This window comes from Rhipicephalus microplus, chromosome 2 (assembly GCF_043290135.1).
Source record: "Rhipicephalus microplus isolate Deutch F79 chromosome 2, USDA_Rmic, whole genome shotgun sequence".
In the NCBI taxonomy this organism is placed as follows: Eukaryota; Metazoa; Arthropoda; class Arachnida; order Ixodida; family Ixodidae; genus Rhipicephalus; species Rhipicephalus microplus.
In genome coordinates, this window is record NC_134701.1 from 248,733,356 (window position 1) to 248,755,335 (window position 21,980).

The following is a 21,980-nucleotide window of genomic DNA, read 5'->3' on the forward strand; positions in this document are numbered from 1 at the left end:
CACCGGCAATTTATTTATCATCCATCGGGATAAAGGGGCGCATTTTAATGCCACCTAGCTCAGTCATTTGCTGCAGCTGTCCTAGCGCACTCACATCGTGCACGTCTATGGCGAGAATGTTCTCCCTTGGGTTTACTCGTACGTCCATAATTTGATGTGGCACCGCACATTCGAGAGCAACGGAAAGGGCTTGCCAGTTAAGAAGCCGTAGGTAGCTTGATGGATCTTCGGGCATGAAGATGATGACGTGCGGCCAGCGCGCAGGCCTTGACTGCACAGTCACTGTGCTTGCAGGAGCTGATGCTGCTGTATTCACCACCCTTCCCTTCGCCCTTTTACCCCGGTCAGGTATAAAGCTGCCATCGGATGTGTCGTCTTCCGACATAGAATAGAGATCGTTGTCCTCAGTGTCACTGGGAGAGCCAGCTCGTTTTCTTGTGGTTGACGGGTGTGAGCACATGTGACCAGTTGGGCCTCTGGCATGTTCCATGGCCATCACCGCAAGACGGGGAGGCGAGGCACCTCAAAATACTGATGATTTCACTGAAAAAAACAGAGCGCAGAAACAAGCGTTCTTCTAAAGAGACACTTCTTCTTCTTCCCCCGCCCTACAAAGGAAATCTTTGTTACTACAATGAACTGATCTCACTTAAAGGAGCCCTGACAGAAAAATTTCCCGTTTTAATTTTTTCTGAGGCAATAAGTAGCTAACGACTAGCTCATCATGGCTGAGAACTTCGCTTGTCTGAATGGGTGAAGCCTAATTACGTGGAGGCCTGTTGTATACAGCCCTGTCGCAGTTCCAAAGCTGACTGAGGCGCTACCCAGAGTGTTACAAGCGCGGGGCACTTGAGGAGGGTCAGGCTATTGTATTCTGTCGTGTGGTGTCGCCGTCGCTTGGTGCAACCCAGACGAAACCCCGCATAACACAGCCAGCTGTAGCATATTGAACGTGCGCTCACGCCCAAAGAGAAGTCGCCTTCCTCCTGCTATTCGAGCGCCTCAATAGTGACGTAAAGTGCGTAAATTACTACTATGCCCAAGGAAACACGACACAAACCACTTGTAAAAACTGAGAGAGAATGCAAATGAAAAAAAAAAGTTAAAGGATGTAAATGGGAAGAACATAGAAAATATATAGAGAGAGCAAAAACACAGAAAAGAACTGGAAATGAGAAGCAGAAAGAAAGAGAGTACATACAGAAAACAAAAAACAAACAAAACAAAAAAGGCCGCCCAGCTCCAAACTCTCTTCGGGTTTGGCACCACTAGCGCAAAACTGCCTTATCGTTTTCATGTAGAGTGATAGCTGGCCACGTGAACACGCAAGAACACGTTCACATAAGCACCGCGTTGACAACTCCCTTTAATGAAGGCTCCACAGGTGTTGCTACAATCTCCCCTGGAATGACGCAAATGTGCTTCACCCTTCAAATATGCACTGCTGACGCAAGGCCGTCGGCATTTGTACTCCCGTGCAACTCCACAAAAGAGGCGCCGCCTTTTGTTGTTGTTGTTGTTGATAAAGGCAGTTGGGAGAGAGCACACGCTAGAATTATTGTAGCCAGCGCAAACTCGTGATGAAGGTGGTTGTTAGTTAGTGACACTTGAAACAACATGGTTTATACGTTGTGAGGTGGGGTAGTTTTGCTTGATATAGTGCGACACGAACATTGAAATTGATTTTACAAAAGTCCTAAGCTAAATCAGTTCTTGATATTATGCTGATACTTTCTGTGTCCACAAAAATATATCCTGCAAGTTATCTCATCTTCAAAAACTTTTCGCTGTACTCCTTTAACGTGCCGAAACAGCCCTGTGGGTTGTGAGGGTCACGCCAGTGGAGAGGTTTGAATTATTACCACCTGTAACACGTTGTGGTGCAGTAAACGATTTTTTTTAATGTTCCCTTTTGCGAATTGCAATCAGCAAGGCCAGCGCTCGGAGACCATTACATCCGTGTTTGGCTTGTACTCGCTATATTTCAATGGTAAGAATATTCGACAGCAGTAATTTTAGTTAATCGCCTAGACACCAATGCTATTGCTTAAGTAAGACGGTAAGTTGGGCCAGTTGGTTAGGATCCATCGTGAACTTACTTACTTACTTGAAGCGCCGTCTTTTCTTTCTCTTTTGCTCCTTTCCTGTCCTGTATTTTTTCTGGTGTTGCGCTGTAAGTTCACGATGGATCCTATTGCTTTAGTGCTGCCAATTAAAAATGTTCATGTTTTAGTTGAACGTTAACCGACAGCAAGATCAGCAAGTAGAGTATAATTTTCATGGCTTGCAGGACGCAGCCATTTGTGTTGTGTGCTGCTGATTGCGCAGAACGAACGACTACGCTACAGCATCCAGCCTGTTCTTATCACATGATGCCGCCTTTGTACGCTCGCCATCAACTGTGACGTCATTATATACCACCGCTCGTATACGCTTGCCTCGCAGATAGATTACAATGTGGTCGTTAGAGTGAAAATAATCTCGTCTATATCTCCAAGTGTGCGAAACCCGTGCTCATTTTTACACCATCGCAAAGCTTACACCATCGCAAAACTTTCGGATGCAGCACGTCAATCAAATATTGATTACAGTTTCTATGTAACTAATATAAAAATAAACAGCTCACCTTACACAGCTGGTACAATAATCACTTCATTGTGGTTGCCTATGCTGTACCGCAAGAAGATACTGAGCCACAACACACGTTGATAGCGTCAGTCGGTGACCATATACTGGCCTGTAGAGTTGTTTTTCTCTATGGCACTAGGTTTGGCGGGTGCATTCAGTGTAGGACTTGTATCGGTGTTGGCGTGGCACAGACTCGCAGGCTGATCTTGTGAGGCGAGGCACATGGTGAGGCGAATAGCGTGTTACAGTGATCTGAAACAATACGCAAGCACACGTTCCCCATGAAATTCCAGGAGAGAGTCGATGTAGTTCAATTCTCGTAAACGTTAGCTGCACTATAGCTATAAAAGCCAATCACAGCCCAAACTCGCTAAAACATTAACACAGTAGTTAGAGGTTAACAGGCTAGGTGCCTATCAGTGGTCACACAGGCCGAGACCTAAATAAGTAATCGACCATATCCGCCATTTCTTCCGAATGATAGTGCAAAGTAATGCCTTCATTGAGCAGAACAAGAAGATTTATTACAGTGGAGTGAAATCAAAAGAATATAATTCTAAAAAGCGTACCCACGCCAACAGAAAGCTCACCTTCGCAGCTCCAGACAAAGCAACGCCCGCGCCATGGACCTGAGCCAAGTACAGTCTTTCTGGAGTCACTCACACAATCGCTTCCTAATCAGCATTTGTTCGGCAGCAGTTCTTGCATGACCGAGGTGCGAGGCAAATTACGGGCAACGGCACCTGTCCTGCCGTGTCGACCCAAACCAGCTGAATAACGCGTTGGACAAGCGCGTTCTCCTGATCGAAATAAGCTTGTTGTGTTAGATTTCAAACATGAATAGACGGGGCAACCAACTGTCGTATAAGTCAACTGCGCACGGTCGTCGCAAGATAGCAACCACGTCGCTACATTTGCTCTCAGTTGATCAGTGAAACCTCGCGTCGTGCTACTACCCTTGACATTCTTGTTTTTGTTTCTTTGCACGTAATCAGGCGCATGCGCAGAGTGTGAGACGGAGAAAGCAAATTCATTCCGTCTTTTTGCTTGCGAGAATCGTACAGTACAGATAGCGAGAGGCCAACACACGGGCGATTACACAGCATTGTAGTGGGTCATGAAGCCCATGTGCTTCTGGATCCTGTCGGCAGTGGCGCTCATAGTGGTTGCTGAAGCCCAGGCGGCCGATATACTCTACAGGATGGACTTTATCAATGGTACGGTGTGCATCGTCATTACTAATTGCAACTTGTAGGGTAAATTACGAAACTGGATCTGCAAAACGCTTCTTATCGAACAAATGGCACATGCGTAGTCATCAATTTTACGTATTTTACGTATACTTATTCTGTGGTAACGTTCTTTTTTTTCTTTTTTCTACATCTGCGCGTAGCTTTATAGATAAAGTATCGCATTGCTGAAGGCGAGGGAGTGGCCATCACGTGACTCCTAATCACGTCATGTTTTATTATGTAAAATTTTATAATTAACTCGTGCTACGCCATAAATTTTCAATGCGGATCTTAATAATAATATCTAGGGCATAACATCTCAAGACCACAATATGAATATTTCAATGCGGATTCTAAATTTTGTTCAGTATTTCTATACTAGACTTAATTTTTTTGTGGTCTTTGGTTTCGCTTCAGAGATAATGCATTCTAAGCATTCGTTATATAACCTCAACATGTGCTCTTCTTTGACATATGCCACAAGGTAGTTTGGTAGATTTCAGATAAAAACAATTGTTTACGCCACGACAATGTACAATCAAAATTACTTTTCGAATAAAATGGAAAAGTAGCATTTATATTTCAAGTTAGTGGTAACGGAGCAGCAGATGGTTACTATCACTGTAAAAATATTTTTTTATAAAGTTGAGCTAATATCGCTGATACTCTAGAACAATTTCCACTTGCTTTTCGGTATAGCTAATATTTTTTTTTTCTGAGTCATTCAAATATATCTGTAAAATTGACTCCACATTCACCCTTTCCCGGGTTTTATTATCGACAAGTGCCTAACGGAACAAAAAATATTTTAAATTTTACCGCCAGGTATACTGCAACGACAAAATGGTGCCCGTAGTAAGAAGAGTTTCTTACGCCCCTACCGCAATGCTAAAACTTCAAGGACAGATGTTACATAACGACTATGGACATACAAATTCACTAAAAGTGACTGACTGATGACAGGCAAGTTCTTTAACCACCAGGTATATTTCTGAACCTCGAGAAAGCACGAAGATAACGAAACTTAGTATTTCAACAAAGGGTGGACTTGGGTGGTATGCCCGACGTAAATTACGACTGCCGAAACAGAGACCACCGATAGACAGTTTCAGAAGAGATCAACGCAAAGTATTGCGTTTGCGGTGCTCATGCGTCGTACGCTAACCTTCTTGCGGGCTTCCGTGGAGTGACGAACGCGAACGCTACGTAAGCGATGCCCTGAAGCTTGGCGTACGCTATTATAAAACTCCCTAATCAGTAGCATGCCTCTGGTAACGACTGTGTGAAGCCACTGCACTGAAATATCTTCTTCAACATAGGCTCCTAAACAGAAGTCGTATGCCGACTGAACTAACATTTACTCGAGCTGTGCTCGATGTTTAGTATTTGCTTGAACGCCACTGCGTACTATTCATAAAACATCAGCCCGTAGTACACACAATGTCGCAATAAATTTCTCGTAATAGGGGCTGCTACTTATTCAAAACTTTGTTGCAGGCACCTGCGATACAAACCTTGGGGTGATCCAAGATGGACATTCGTTTTATGACGATATTGCGTGCGTCCGCTACATCTGCGCTGCCAGCGTAAGGTCAATTACGTTCATCGAGTAAGTCCTAGCTTGCTTTTTTTTTTTTCGAAAAGTATAATGTAAAACGAACTTCTATCCATTTGTAGGCTCATGCAGTACGTAGTGCCTGCGGAATAATTGGTAATTTCATATCAGATTCCATAGCCTTTAGTGGCAGTTTATTTATATTTATTTGGTTGTATATATAGCACACACAATACAAACGACCAAGAAATGGTACGCTTGGACGACCACTGTTGTAGAGTCACGAGCGAATTGATTTTCGGTCATTACATTGTTTTTATCTTCCTTGTCATCTCTTCATCGCTACATATAAATGGATGTAGCCGTTCATTTTATATACATTTCTCAAGTTCGTTATCTGATTCAGGTGGCTGTACAAAATATTCTCCACAAAAAGGTGCACAAGACGTAACGGTTTTCGGTGCGGAAAGATGGCCGCCTGTCACGTGATCACGATCGCTAATACTGCCACAAGGCAGTAGTGGGATTGGGGCATAAAGCGGTAGAGGGTCTCTGCTTGAGAGGTTAGGCGCAGTGAGCAAGTTGACGTGAGGAGTAGGTTGCCACTTATAAATTACGTCCGCTTCTTTCTACAGAGCGTGAGGCATTGCGCCTATGTTTAGGCCTCCCCAAGTTTGTCGCTATACTAATGTTCTTTATCATGAAGCACATTTGCCCTCTCTACGAACCAGGTTTTGCATACTGACTGTTCAAACATTTATGAACATCTACGCCTCCCCACAGAGACGCTCCCAATATGTATTTATAAGAGAGCCTTCCATATTTTTTGATTGTGAGTGGTCTCGGCTACGTCGACCTCAAATAGTCTATGTGCAAGAACTCTTCCACCCATTAGGGGTAAACATCCGTGATATGAGTTTCTCACCTGCAGGTACGAAATCCTACGGTCAGAATAGAGTTTGACAATATATTTCCTAAAAATGCTAAACTTTTGCCGATAAAATATCAGAATGAGTTGCTCGGAGACCATCTCAATAGCCTACAGATAAGTTCAGTTATAGCCACAGATGCTTCCGTTAATGCCGAAAAAGCAGGATTGGGCATCTACTCAACAGCATTAGATTGGTCTTATTCACTGCGACTTCCCGATTTTACGCCAATATTCCAGGCAGAATTAATGGCAGTGATTCTGGCCATACGCAAGCTACCAACATATATCTCTTCGGCTGTTATACTAACTGATTCTTTGTCAGTTTGCACTGCTGTGACAGCAACGAAAACGTCGCCTTGTTTATTAGAAATACATACGTGTATACCCAGTCACGTTCGTGTTATCTGATTGGTTTGGGTGCCAGGTCACACTGGACTAATACTAAATGAAGCGGCGGACACACTGGCGGCAGAATCAATTCAGGGCCCCATCCTGAATATTCTAAGATCCAGCTGCTTATATGGAATCACGCGATTTCGGAATTTCTGTATACGCCAGGAACACACAAACTATTATGTTCTAAATGGCACCGGTTTTCAGCACCTTAAGTTTCAGTGGTACAGCGCTTGGTGTGCAACAAGACAATTCGAAGTGACATTCACTAAATTGCGATGCAAGATTCCACCTACTTTTATACAGACCTGGTTTTGTTCCTCCTCCTCATCGTCACTGTTGTACACAAACAGAAACTATAGAGCACTTTTTCACAGAATGCCGCAGGTATCAAAATTTAAGGGAAAAAAATGGCAGCATATCCACGGAGTGAATGATGGGGAGTGGGGCGAAGCATTCGTCCGTCCATTCGTTCTTGCTTCGTCCGTTCCTGCGTACGTCTTTGTAACCGTCCATGCGTCCATCCACCCGTCCGTGCGTGCGTCTGTTCGCGCGTTCATCCCTGCGTTCGTCCATGCATCCGCGCCTGCGTCCGGCGTCCGTTCATGCGTCCATCCATGCATCTGTCTGTGTGTCCGTTCGTCCATCTATTCAGCACTCCAAGTACCACCATCTCGCATCTTTTCATCATATATTTTCTATATAGAAGCACCGCCATCCAGCGGACATTTGAAGGACTAAACGGGAGGTGGCACATGCACATTTTCTTACGGCTTGCGCTTCGGGTTTACTTCCCACCTTTAACCACCTCAAGTTCATGGTATATACTAGTTCACTATATTCAAGGCTATGCGGCCCAACGCTCGCTAAACCTTTCTAAAACCAAGGAGGTTACACCCAGCGAGTATAACGTAGCAACCCTTTCTTGTCAGATCGTGCTCAATGTACATGCCAATAGCTGCTAATGGGGATCGCAGCGTGCACGTTACATAAGGCAAAATGCTCCTGTCTCTCATTTCCCCTTAGCAGCCATTAATTAACATGTGCATTGAGCACTATCTTTTATTGTTCAACAATGCACAGAAGAAATCTCTCACCGGAACCACCTTGGAGGTCGAAATCGTAAGGACCGCTATTTCGGGTATGTGCCACTGGTGGTTCCGTACTACGATGGACGCACAAGCCACGCCATAAGGAGCTTCGCCCCTAAAATTTGTAATACCAGCATTCCAAAAACACGGGCTTGAGCTGTCTGAAACGGTACTACTCTCCCTAGGGGCTTCGGAACTACGTCATTGCAAAAGGGACATATATGGAGCCATATATAACTATATATAACCATCAAACCGGCTACCATGCTAATCTCATAAGCACATACTCATTACTTATTTTCGTATTTAGTCTATTTCATATATTTTACTGTATTTTATTTATTTTGTATCCCACTGCCACGCCATTCATGGCCGATCCCCCGTAGTGGGTTGAGCCATCTTGGGACCAACCAACCAACCAACGTTGCTCAGCTGACAGTTCAGAGATGTCACACTCTTGCAACGACGACATGACGCCTAGTTTAATACCAGCAGGCAGCACGTGCGCGGAGAAACCAAAGTTCAAAAGAGACAAATAGGCCTGGTTGTGGCGTACTCTCACCACGGTGTGCGGGACAGCAATGGAGTGCTTTAGCACAACGTCGGTAATAGGTGAAACGGCATATTCACCATCGGGCACAGGCGGATCACACACGAGCTGCACGTAAGTCGTGGCTTGCGGCGGAAGATGCAGGAACTCGGTGGCACAAAGGCGACTTTGAGCATCACGGGCAACAGCGGCGTCAAAGGGCAGTTCCAACTGAAGAAGGCCCGTCGAGCAGTCGATAAGGGTGGAGTGTGCAGAGAGAAAGTCGAGACCGAGAATCACGTCATGTGGGCACTGCTCAAGTACGGTGAACAATACGACGGTCTGGCGGCCAGCAGTACACACGCGAGAGGTGCACATGCCGAGAATGGTAGATGTCCTCCCATTGGCAAGCATTACTGCACACTTAAGAGGAGGCGTGATCACTTTTCACAGTTTGATACAGAGAGCGGCGCTCATGACTGAAATTTGTGCGCCAGTGTCTATGAGGGCTGTAACGGTTACGTCATCCACCAAAAGGTCCAAAATATTGCGGCGTGTAGGAATCTTCAACAGAGGATTTGCAGACCGGGTCGTTAATGCAGCATCACCATCACCCCAAGGCCTCCGATCTCTCTCGCCGATGATTTCTCGATCCAGGTCCCCTACACGACCTGGGCCCTCTACCGCTTTAAGCCCCAATCACACTACTGCCTTGTGGCTCGACAGGCTTACCAACAAGAGCAACAACAGCCGCAACAGCAGCAGCTGCCTCCTCTGATACCCCGCACCTCCACAAATAATCTTACAAGAAAACGTATAATTGCGGATATTTATGGTGTTTACTTGCGATGACAATGGCTGACACACTGGCGGGCTGGGACCAGTATTTATCCACTTCATAGTCTTTTTTTTTCCAAGCAGAGACCCTGTATCTACCGCTTTATGCCCCAATCCCACTACTGCCTTGTGGCAATACAAAGAAAATCACCCAGAAAGCCTGCAAATAACGATCATCCTGAATACCGTTTTAGTGTCCTCCGTCGTCGTTTGCTAAACTGTATATGCTGCGCACTCATGAACTGCAACCGAAATTTGCTAGTCCACTCAATAGTAAGTTTCTCATAAAGGGAATCGTAAGACCTAGCGACTTCGTACCCCTTCTGCAGTGAGCGCAGAAAATAACTCACACGTTAGTACTCTTTTTTGGTTATAACAATTCCAATAAATTGCGATGGGGCACGACGATTCCTAGTGTGTAAGTGTAAGTTAACAGAAAATTACATCTGGTGAGATTTCTAAACTAACAAGTGGAAATAATATATTGCACGCAAGAATTAATATCCTTGTCCCCGCGCGAACTGTTTCATTTTTTCATGGGTGCTCAAGTGGGATAGCATACCTGAGTTTTATTTATTTAGGTTTCACTTACAACCATTTCTTATATTGATCAACTTGAGCTTTGACACCTTTGACGCAGGTGTCCCAAGTTTGTCGTCGACTTGAGTGACGGTGCCTGTCGCATCGCCTCAGGAAAGCTGGGACGGTATCCCCAATGCTGCGACCATCCGGAATGCGATTTCCACGCGCATTCGTCAGAACGCGTTCATCGAACACCTCCGAGAGTAGAAGAACCTCACAATGGCTACTTTAAGCCTTCGATGGAGAAACACTTCAAGCGACCACACAGAATAGTCAAAAAGCAAAACCCTGGAATGTGATGTCATGTTGGCTGTTTATTTTTATGCATATTTATTTTCGTGTCTTGCTCGTCTGACACTCATTAAACTGTTTAGATGCCACTATTTATCGTTTGCTTACAATGCTCTATCTTCAGTTCGATCCATATAAAGAAACAAAACAAATATTTTAAGCGTCCCACTTTGGCCGCCAAATGTGGGCTCAGGTAAGTGGCCTCGTAGTTGAAGAGCAACTGTAGCTCTCAGAGACAATGCAACGGCAAAAAGATGATACCAGTAATAACAGGTCGGGTTTTACATCTGAAACCACGATATATACGAGGTACACTATAAAAGAGGGCTCGGCGAATTTCTACCACCTGGAATTTTTTAAAGGGATACACTGACACAAGTTTTTGCTGTTGAAATAGCCTACGGGCTACATGCTTATATCATATGCAAAATATCAACGGCTAATATAGCTTGGAATGTATTTTAAATTATTTTGATGTTTTTGTGAGCGATCAACTTCATCGCGCTATTGACACCCTCAAAGGGGACCCTTTGGAACCACCTACTTCCCTCACGTGACCACACTGCAGCAAGTCACGACGACGTAATAGCCGCCATTTTTCTTTGGTCGCATTTGCTGCAGCAGACTATTACTCGGCAGCTGCTCGCGAGTCCGTGGCCGCGACGCACGAGTTGAGAGTTTTGGGTTTGATAACATTGCTGTTCCGTGTTCCGTTCAAAAAAAGGTATTCGTGCAAACCGCGCGGAAGTGCGTCACAGTTCTCTGTGCTGACGTGGTCGAGTGTTGCACACGCTAGGTGTTAACAGTTGCACCCGTACGCTTGTCGTTTTTGAAATCGAAACTGACACTGGTCGATAATAAAGAGCCTGCAATTATTTATTTGTCGTGCACTCCAGAAAACGATGTGTTGTGTTATAACTAACAGGCCCCCAGGAACACATTGCAACAACAAAAAATGAGGCCAAAATTTTTGTGTCGGTACCCTTTAACGTGCACCAATGTCTTAGTACACGAGCCTATCCCGATCAAATGCCGGCCATCGGGGTCGGTATTGTACTTCGATAGGGCAGGCAGCTGAAAACGACCTGACTTTTGCTGTACCAGTTGTTGTGCAACACTGACATTTTCCACCTCAGCCGACCACCTCAACACACCGGTATCGTGCCATGGGCTGCACACCCTGACCGCTTCCATGATGATACCGTGGGTCATTACCGGCACTTCTATGAACTAATAAAACCTCATTTAAAAAACTAACATTATACAATCTCGGCTAATACTTACAGTGTGTTTCATGACTGAGCATTATGTCTTTTCTGAAAAGAAATCTCAGACAGTATTAGCGCTGTGTGTTCTTTCTTTGTAAGTATATAAACCCTTACATGGTCAATTTGTAGCCTAATCAGGAACATATTTTCGAAATATGGTTTAAGAAAGCTTTACGCCACATTTACACAAGCATTCCTAAGCCTTATTAGCGGATGAATTTTATTCGCCAGTACATAGTCCGCAGGGGTGGCAAGAGCGAAATAAAAATAGGTCTTTTTTCAGATGATATTAACAAGGTAACGTAATCGGTAAAGAAAGGGTCAAGAGGTATCTTCATAGAGTGTATTTAAATCACTGAAGAACACTTATCAAAAGTAATGCTAATTTAAAAAATAGTTTTTGAAACTGAGTCTCGCAATGGCAACGTTTCATTTCTCAGCTGTGATTGATCTTGCACCAATTCGTCAATAAGCACCAGCCAAGGCCACACGACACTTTGTTCTCGGTTGTAATAAAATTCATCACGAATTTACGGGGGCAAAAAGACGAAACAATTAAGAAGGTACAGAGACACACAACATTGAACTCACAACTTATTACTTTGAATGCAAGGCCTTTTTATGGCGTGTATCGAAGCAATGCAAACACAGCAGCACAAACAAGAACCCACTCGCCCAAGCTTCGATTTTAGATAATAAATTTTTTTTTTTATTTTATAAAGTTTCTACATGAGCAATTGTCATTTCGCAGTATAATACAGGCTTATTGCATTATGTTTTTGCTGGCCGCTTCATTACTATGGTCAAAGAATGGCGGATATATATGGGTCTCAGCAAGATTCACTCTTCGGGTGTGCATACCCACGTCCCATCATGGAGAGGGCATGGAACACAAGTAGGGCTTGAGGGACAGATAATATAGTGAGTCATGGAAAAAGAGGGGAACAGGAGAACCTCCTCCCATGATATCATTCCCGGACAGGTTAATTCTATTATCTTCAACAGTATTCTTATGTTGACCATTTCACCGCTGCTGAGAATTCACATCAGCAGTTTATTTGTGCAATAATTGTTTTGTACTTGTCTGGTGACGCTCAACGCCCACCCCCTTACTGGTAGATAAGGGGGGCGGGCACTCTTTTGCGCCCCCCCCCCGCAGTGCACATGCCTATGCTGACGAAATCATATCTTTCTTCGCGCTCAGCCGTCGTGAATCTGTCAGTGTCATCGCATCCACATCGCCTCCCTGAAGTATTAGGCTCTAACCTGGCACGGCCACCGGTATTGTCGTTGTTTCGCCTATCGACCATGCCTACTACTTTTAAACAACTCGTTCGCAATAGAAACACGTGTTACGAAGAGAGCCATAACATTCGATCGAGACATTTACAAGCTGACAATCAATCGCACCTGGCTACACTCGTTTAGTTCGCCGCAATTAGCACTCGCGCTATACATATTAGAGAACAAGTGAGCTTTATACACTTCAAGTGCCTACACACGTAAAAAAAAGTTCGCCGACAACTCAAAACAACTCGCGCTCCGGAAAAGTTTAGGGCGACCCGCAAAAGGTTGCTTTCTGTATTCGTCTTTAAATATGCGTTCAATCGACAAAGCGATTGAGTCACCGTTATTATATAGTTCAGAGCAGGACTGCCACGCGCGACGGCACTGAACGCGTGGCAACCGAACATGTTGTGACTGCATTATTTTTTTTTCGTCAATTAAGGCTCCCTCATCAGGAACAAGGCGCAGCAGGAGATGTAAGAATACGAAAGAAAAAGATAGCAGCCAAGCTGCCACTCCCATTCAGGTGGATCAATAGATGAAAATGAGCGAGCGAGACGCCCTGTTTCTGTGATGGGGGCGTATAAATAAGCTTGTACTTGTTAGTGGCGAGTTCATTCGTGCTCCTACCTTCACGCACGTTCGGAACTCGCAAGGTTCGTGCAGCCGTACGTGGTTGTCACTGCTGAGAAGCCCCGAGTACTGACCAGTTTCTCCGGCTGTGTTCGTACAAGACAATGCAACGCGTTCACCTAAGTGCCCTACCGCGTGGCTTATTGTCCCAAACGCGAAGCCTTTGTCAACGCTTGTACTTCGGCAAAAGCGAAGCAACCGTAGCGCCGTGACTGGAGCATGCAGTGTGGTGAATGTGGCCGCGTTCAGGCCTTCGCCTCCGATATAAACGCCGCAGCCAATATAGAAGATATATATACTGTTGCGCCTGCCGCTCGTGTGATATATATCCGGTCATAATCGGTTCCTAGCACGCGTGTGTACACCGGCCGGATACAAGGTCTTGTTTCTTCGCTGGTGATCAAGGCACACTTCCGTCGCGAGATGTTCGATACCGGTCGAGTATTCGCCACCCTGCTAGTCTGTGCCCTGCTGTCCGATGTCGCCTCGTCGCTGCGGTCGCTAAGAGCAAAGCATGTGCACGTTCTAAATGGTGAGTAATATTCTTAATACGAGTCCTTTCCAAGCAGCCCTTGCATACAAGCATTCATCTGGACAGTTTATTATTTACTGTTGAGGTTGATGTTCTTCTAAGAAATAACCTTCGTTAAAGAAGATGCGAAGAAAGATCCAAACCTGCTTGGTCGTGGGGATAGATGTACCGTTATACGTGTTAGAAAGTTAGTTAGTATGTAGAAATTGAGCACCGCAGTCGTCTTGACATCATTAAGAGGGTCTGGTTAAAGCAGCCGCACAATTTTAAAAGGGCTTTCTAAGAAATATACATATTCCTTTGTCTGTGGTTTAACGTCCCGAAAACGCAATATGATTGTGAGAGACGCCGTATAATAGGGGGCTTTCTGGTGTCTTGTCATGTCATCCATATAATACTAATAGTAACGCTTGGCAACGCCCACTGCAGGCTTGCCATTGACTTGCGACTTAAATTCGCCAAATGATGAGCGATCGCCAAAATTTGCCATTTTTATTCAAACTTTACTAGAAAGTCGCCATTTTACATACGTGTGGCGTACCTAGTAATAATATTGCTAATTACCATCCACAACTCCCAAATAATTATTGTCGTTTCTCAATGCCAGTCGCATCACCCGCTTCACCATGTGAGCACTGAAAAAGAACATGCATGCACCAGCAGCGTTCCTAAATGCAAGCTCCTCGTAACAAAATGTGTGATGGTTTCAGTGTGAAGCCGTCGCTACAAGAAGAGAGAGACGGTGTGCGTAGCCTTTCTGCAGATTTAGAGAATTCTATTGCAGTGAAATTGTGTGCCCGATAATTGAAAAACTTAATTACGAAACAACGGAAATAAATTTGGAAATACTGCTTAACCGTATAGTAATGCCCGCGCCACGCTTTCTGTGCGGTCATGCTTACGCTACACGTTCGCCCTAGTGCAGTTTGTGATGGTTGCCCAAAGATGCCAACTTCTTGGCCGGCCCAAGAAGTATCCTAATATAAATTCTACATGCCGAATGAGGGGGTACTAAAGCAATGAAGAAGTCGGCAAGGTGGACCTGCGGTTGAAGCACGTGGCCTAACCGTCACCTATAGCCACTTCAGAAGCGCAGCATTGAATAAGCTTAAAGTTCTTAAAGCGACCAAAAAACTCAGTATAACGCCACCACCTCGCCGCACACGACCTAAATTTTGCTAGGAAGTTGCCGGCGGACGCACCAGTTAATGCACCAGTGCCTGCACGATAGTTTAACTGAGGAGATACACGCGAGAAACAGGGCAGACGTACTGAATCGTACGTAAAGTGCGCCTTCGACTGGTAAGTCTAAAACTACGAAAGATAGAAAAAATGTTATCGGCCATTCGTTTTGAAAACACTGAGCAAACAACGCACAAATCAGTCGAGACCTAAGCCGAAAATTGCCAAAAAATGCACCGTGTCGCCATGCAAAATTTTAGGTCGCCATGGGCATCTCAAATTAGCCAATTTGACGAAAAAAGCCACCACTGGCAAACCTGGCCCAGCGGTACTTCGAGATGAAAATGGCTGAAATTATTTTGTTTTATAAGACTTATTGTATGTGTGCCTTGTAAATTAAAACAGCGTTGGTTCAACTCCTGTTATGGATGGAGATATTTGTTAAAAATGTTTCGCAGAAGTTCCTGTGGACGGTAAGAAATGTAATATATTTATATTTAGGAAATTAAATGACGATGACTATCAAATGTCGGTGTTTACTGCTACGCAAATGGTCAAAAAGAATGAGGGCGGGAGTCTGATATAATTGTCTTTCAGACTCTCGAGCGAGGGACAGTGTAAAAACTATCACATAAAATTTTGCTCTCCTAATAATCTTTTATTCTTATGGTGGGGAGCGACGTTCATAAAAGGAATAAATTAAACTTATTCAAACAAAAGCGCTTAAGAAGCACCCGAATTTATATACTTTTCCTTTATTACAGGTGTTATCGTAGGTCTTCAGTTCCTCCTAATCCTTATCATTGTCGCTTTCAACTAATTTTTTGTTCACGGCAAGACAAAGACATCTGAAAATCATCTCTGATTTACCCCATCCTATGGGAAATAGCTTTACTTTATTCCTTCGAACGTTCTGATGTTGTGTCCCCAGCAAAACCTCCATGGTCTTTTTCTATATCCCTGTAATCATTCTGTAGATCGAACTCATCAATGGTTAGATGCCCTTCACATTACCGTATTTACTTCAATGCAGTGCCGTAGCCAGGGGGTGGCACACCTAACCGGTGCCTCCCTCCTCCCCCTACGAAATGGCTGCTTCCATTAGATCCACAGCATAAAATGACAGTCGACCGTACTTACCTCCCAGGACACGACATCGGATCAAAAGCATGCCCTCTCCTCTATCCCCCCCCACCCCCAAAAAAAAAAAATTCGCCCACGCTCCTGTTCGAATGTAACAAGAGTTTTTTTTTTGTTTTTTTTTTTCGACTTCGGCAATCTAACGTTGCCTATCGGGCCACAATCATATAACAAAATTCAATTTTTCTCTTCCTGGACGTTATGACAATTCAATACTCTCGTTACAATTCAGTAAATATGGTGCGTGACCTATGCAGCTACACTTTGTCTTCCTAACGCCAGATACAGCGTTGGCTACCCCGGTTTGTTCTCTTTACTATACAGTTCGCTTCCTGCCTCTTAGCGCTATGCACAACATTTATCGTTCCGTCATCCGTTTCGTGGTTCTTAAGTTCAAGAATCTTACTAAGCATGAATGTAGGATTATTTTACGCGAGAAAATTCTCGTTGTTTTCTTGCGCGTGAAGGTATGACAGCTACCCTCAGTTGTTTTCACGAATTAACGCCACGTTATGCACATACATGCTACATCGGAGCACTTTGCAAGAAAGACACACACACTACTGCTAATTAAAAAGTGATATCGGTCTGCAATGCTAATTCATGCTTTTGCAGGTTTACTCGTGGAGAGAACCAATAGTATATTAGAAAATTTATTTCACAAATGTGCAAAAGCTTAAGCCCCCGCCCCACCTTCTTTCTCCTCCCCTCCATGCTATACCAATCGGCCCTCTTGCGCTTCTCCATACTAGTAGTACATCCACAAATAAGATGTTTTACTTCACTTGTATTGCTTCCTATTCACTAATTCTTTGCCATGCTTGCTGCTGTTTGAACTGACTATAGACTGTATATAGGCTAGTCTTCGCGAGGCTTCTCCAATAGGATTTGATAATTCGTCTTCTTTTGTCGACCGCATAAGCCACACCAGTAATAAATTTAAAATACACAATCCTTGGGCGCTTTTTCTTACCCCAATTTCGAAACCTTCAACACGATCCCATTATGATCAATCGCTTTCTACAAGCAGAAAAAAAAACACCTACCAAAGCTCAAATGACGCATAAGTCCTAGGGAGTGACCTCTTAGAAGAATTCTCTGAGTCTTGCACAACGTAACGCTTGGTGTGGTCCACCTCGCTAGTTTCTAACACCAAATATAACAAAGAAAAATGACGAAAGCGAGGCTTCAGACGTCAGCGCAGGCAGTGCAGACGACAGGGACAAAACACAAGTATTCAATAGAAAGAAATAGTTGCGAAAGGCATCCCTGTTAACGGCGCTTCTTTTGAAGTTGACGCGAAGTAGTCCTTAGAGACACGCTGCTAGCAAAAAAAAAAAAGATGTAGTTCATTCACGACCGAAAGAAACACGAGGCCGTTCGTGAAACTTCAAGAGTTCGGACAGCGCCAGGCAGAAGCGGCAGCCGTCGCTCGCTGCTTCCTTCTCCCCAGACAGCGCCGGAGTCTCGGCGGTCCAGACGCGCATATAATATAGTCTCTGGCCTCCCGCATTCAAAGCCGGCTAAGCCAGTACAGGGAATCCGCCACAAGCGCAGCACGAGCCATGCTAATTCGTCGACCCTGCGTCAGGGCCGTTCTCCTTCTTGTATTCGGCGCTGTAGTCACGCTAGCTGGAGGTATTACACCGCCCAGTGGCCCCGTAAAAGTGTCTGTCCGGAACGGTGAGTTCGGTTTCTGATATATATCTTCCCATTATTGACTTCGCTAAAATGCGAGAGATAGAAGCACGAGGCGGAAGTTTCGGTGCTGAGTGATAATATTAGTAACCGGAGTTTCGCCTGCCGAAATCACGGTATAATTACTAGGCATGCCATAGTGGAGGGCTTTCGGAAATTCAGACCGTCTGGTCTTTTTTAACGTACCGACATCGCACAGCCGAAGGACTTCTAACATTTCGCCTTTATTGAAATGTGACTGCCATGGCTGGGAACGAAACCTCGCTTTTCGGGTCAGCAACCCATAGCATTTCCGCACAGCTGACTACCCAAAGGCCAATAATCATAGCGCACAGGCAGACAAAAAAGTGGGACCCATATGGGTGTGGTGAGGTGTGGTATGGTGTGGTTGGGCGGGGTGTGCCCTTGCGGACATCCACTATACCCATTTTATTATTGTGACAAATATCATTTCCAACCACTTTGCTTTGCCAATAGCATTTCAAGCTCACATGCACCTCTACTACGCGATAGACCGCCATCTCTTTTTTTTTTTTTTTTGGTTAAGCCCCGTTCCGTACGTGTGGGTGGTCATATCGTCTACTGATTTCGAACCAACTTCGCTTTGAGTTGACTTGCGTACTGTACAAATGGCATCAAAAGTGAACGAATGTTAAAAGGGCACAGCAAAAGCAATGGCTTACAACCTAAATAGGGTATCAAAGAAATGACTATATCTATCTTATTTGATCGTTATTTGTAGGCGCCACTTTTCGTGTAATAAATTCAGCGGCAGTTTTGAAAACTGTGAAACGTGCACGCGTATATAACGTAACGAAGCTAGCGTTTATCAGGAATTAATTTGTCACCGAAAGGCTGTCAGAATGAAGAAAAGACCTGATCAACTGTAATTACAAAGCAGCAGACACTCAGAATCCTTCCGGTTTTTTATTTTCTCTTTCTTCGCCGTCTGTTTGCTCAGGTAGGTGCATATACCGCGGCAGATCTGTGTGGGAAGCCTATATTACCCTGGCAGACGGAAAATGCGTGCAAGCACGGTGCAAGCCCAGGGAACGCCTGCTGCATTTCATCCCGTAAGAACGACGTGGCATAAGCTTCGAATCGTTGGCTTCTTGTAAAACGCAAACCGCAAGTGCTTTTGTTGGATTACGAAACAGTTTATCCGCAATGCAAGATACCATCACGAAGCTTATGATGAACGATGTATATTTAAAATGTACTCACACATAATAATGGTTATGCTAAAGACAATGCGACCATGAAACAATGGGGTATTATTAGTAACGCAGCAAAAGGGGCCATACTTAGTGGAAATCGATGACTGTATTACGCACATATAAACTATTTGTAATACTTGGTGATACATAACATACTAAGGGTAATACAACTATAAATTGACAAGTAATAACTTGACAAACAGAGCTGCGACGCACACAGTCGGACCTTAATGTTTAATTTTCTTTTAAATATGAAAGATTATACTGCAAAAAAAAAGAACCCTTCTGCTGTAAAAGTAAGCTTTAAAGAAGATTCCAACAAGTATGCAAGCTTTAGGATTTGCTACAAACTTACTAACAGATGCAAGGTCTGCACAGTGGACGTCTAAGCGAAATATCTGTGCGGGTACACATTCGGATTATAGATTTTAACACATAAAAGATGTCAGGTTGCAGGTTTTGCCAAATTCATCACTGTAATGCTCAGGATGTCAAGGACAATCACTAAAACGTAATTTTGTTCCTCGTGACTTCATTTTCTTTTCTCTTTCAGGATGAAGGAATGCATGCTTCCGCCTGCTGGAAGAGGATGCTTTTATGAGGATGGCCTTTTGGAGTCACAATGCTGCAAGCCGAATCTAATTTGCTATAACTATGCAAACCCCAAGTATTAACTTTCATGTCTTCGTAATCCATGCTTCGTACTTACCAAAACAACAAATAAATAAATGACTGGCTAAGCATACGTTCTCACCGAGTTATTTATAGTAGCCGCAATTTTCGTTTCGCCCAAATAGTAGAGCAATGCCCAGGCAAAATACTCCAAGTTAATTTTTAATAGGTGCGCTTATAGAGTGCCGCTTATTTGCATGCATGTATTATCTGGTAAGTGTGAACAGTCTGATGTGCCAGAAACACTTGAGTGCATATTTTATGATTGCCCAACATGGGCACGTGACCGACTTACATTGATTTCTTCTACAGAATGATTTTGCAGTAAGTCATTATGAGACCGTGCTGGGCCCTTGGCCGGACACCATCAGTGCAACTGTGGTCAATAGAGCGGTTATAGCCTTTTTTCGAAGAAAGTTGACCAAATGCACTGCTATAAAATTTTCTCTGTTAGAAAGGATTCTATATACTCTCCTCTCTATCTCACCAACGTCATCAATTATACTTCTTCTTTCCTTTGCTCTCCCCCGTTGTAGATTAGTAGTCTACAGCATGCTATCACTCAGGATGACCTCTCTGCCTTTGTTTAAATAGATCTCTCTCTCTTTCTTTCTTTCTCTCTCTCTCTCTGGTAAGCGTGACAGGAGGCTAACCTACGTCTTTATTTGTTGTATAGTAGTTGTGTCTCGCTTGCTAGCATGCCCTTAATTAAAAGCGAGACTCTTTAGCTAGCCGTAATTTGTGGGTGTGGACCGTCGAAAAAAAAATCTAACCTACCTGTCTTTCCCCTTCCTTCCTCCTCCTCCTCTGTCAAAATACTATGATGGTTACAAATGGTCATGTGCCGCTGAAATTGGGCAATTCTGGCTATATACTCACACTGGTCTACCAAATGAGAAAAAGGCAACAATTAGCCCAACAAATTGCTGCGAAGTGACCACTGTGAGCCGAAGACTCTGTGTACGTTACGCTGGACGACGACGGCAATGGCGATGGTGGCAACGAGGCAATTGCGGCTCCGAGAAGACCCCAAAATCTCGTATAGGGCGTACGCCAACTACGACATGCATGCCCGTACAGAGGTGCGACCATTTGGCTTCAGTGTGACTTTCTGTCTATGGAGTTTAGGCATCAGTGTCGTGTCTGCGACTGTCTGTGCTTTAACTCGGACCTCTCTGCGCTGAAAATCAATGTAGAGGCAGCCTAATATTACCTAGTTGAAGACTAGTAATGACTTTTAAACAACCTAGGAACAATATTCGTGACCTAAGGGCTATATAAACAATCTAGAAGGAACCACACTAGTCTTCAGAATCGTCCAGTGTCACTGTTTCAAGCCTAGATACGCTTATAGTGCTAGCTCGCCTTTTTTTTTTCATTGACATTTGATGAACGGACAACTTTATGGAATCAAAGAATAATTTAAAAACTCTCCGCAGTTCTGGTTCCCATGACCAGGATTTGGGGACATCTGTACGTAGCGCAATCTCTCGTCGGCCAAAGTGGCAACCTGTCGTAACTGGATGGCAAATAAACAAAAAGATCATATCTCATGAAATAGGCTAGTTATCAAAAATGATTCCTGGTTCTACACAGCAAAGATTTATTTGAATAGTCTGGCAAAGTTACAGTGTCACACTGAAACCTGCGTGCCTTCCCAGAGTGTTTAACAATTGGATCGCATGTGTTTCTACAGGCGGTGTTCAATAGTCCTGGGAAGTCACACGTTTTGCAGTGTGATACTGCAATTTTACCAAAATGTACCAGTGGGTGTCTGCTACAATAAACCAGGAGTCGTTTTTTACAAATAGATTTTTTCAAGAGATATGACTTTGCTCGTCTATTTCCCCTTCAGTTACAGCAGGCTGCCAATCCTGCCACCGAAAAATGACACCACGTGCAGATTTCACCAGTTCCTGGGAATGCCCGAGGAATTTTCAAGCAGCGTTATGAGCCTTTTCGACAGACAGAGAGAACACCTGCTTTGCGAAGCGTGGCACGCTGATGTCGAGGCCTCGGAGAACATGTTGCGGGGTGACACGCATATCTTCATCAGCCCTGAGGAAATTATGGCGGCAACACAGAGATCCTTTTATGAAAAGATGTATGACGATCCTGAATAAATGTCCTTCACGAAGCTGTAGTAGTGCGCACAGTGGCCTCTGATCCCGCGAGCGACAGATATATTCATTGAGTCCTTTACTCTTCTTCCTTTATTGTAGCCTTCATGACTCGGCAACCAATTGATTTGTAACCAGATCTATTCATGATCTCTAGCTTTT

At 44.2% G+C, this 21,980-nt stretch overlaps 1 protein-coding gene across 2 annotated transcripts; it reads left to right on the forward strand.

The window, feature by feature from the left end:
• The first annotated feature begins 13,434 nt into the window (after positions 1-13,434).
• On the forward strand, positions 13,435-19,769 carry LOC119169344 (uncharacterized). 2 transcript variants are annotated; one of them, XM_037420450.2, is made up of 3 exons: positions 13,435-13,789; positions 18,771-18,882; positions 19,580-19,769. In XM_037420450.2, exons 1-3 carry the CDS (start codon positions 13,681-13,683, stop codon positions 19,698-19,700), a joined length of 342 nt encoding a protein of 113 aa, XP_037276347.2. In that variant the 5' UTR covers positions 13,435-13,680; the 3' UTR covers positions 19,701-19,769. The 2 variants fall into 2 exon arrangements, with proteins under 2 accessions (XP_037276347.2, XP_037276346.2); XM_037420449.2 differs by lacking the exon at positions 13,435-13,789 and adding an exon at positions 17,428-17,794.
• Positions 19,770-21,980: the final 2,211 nt, after the last annotated feature.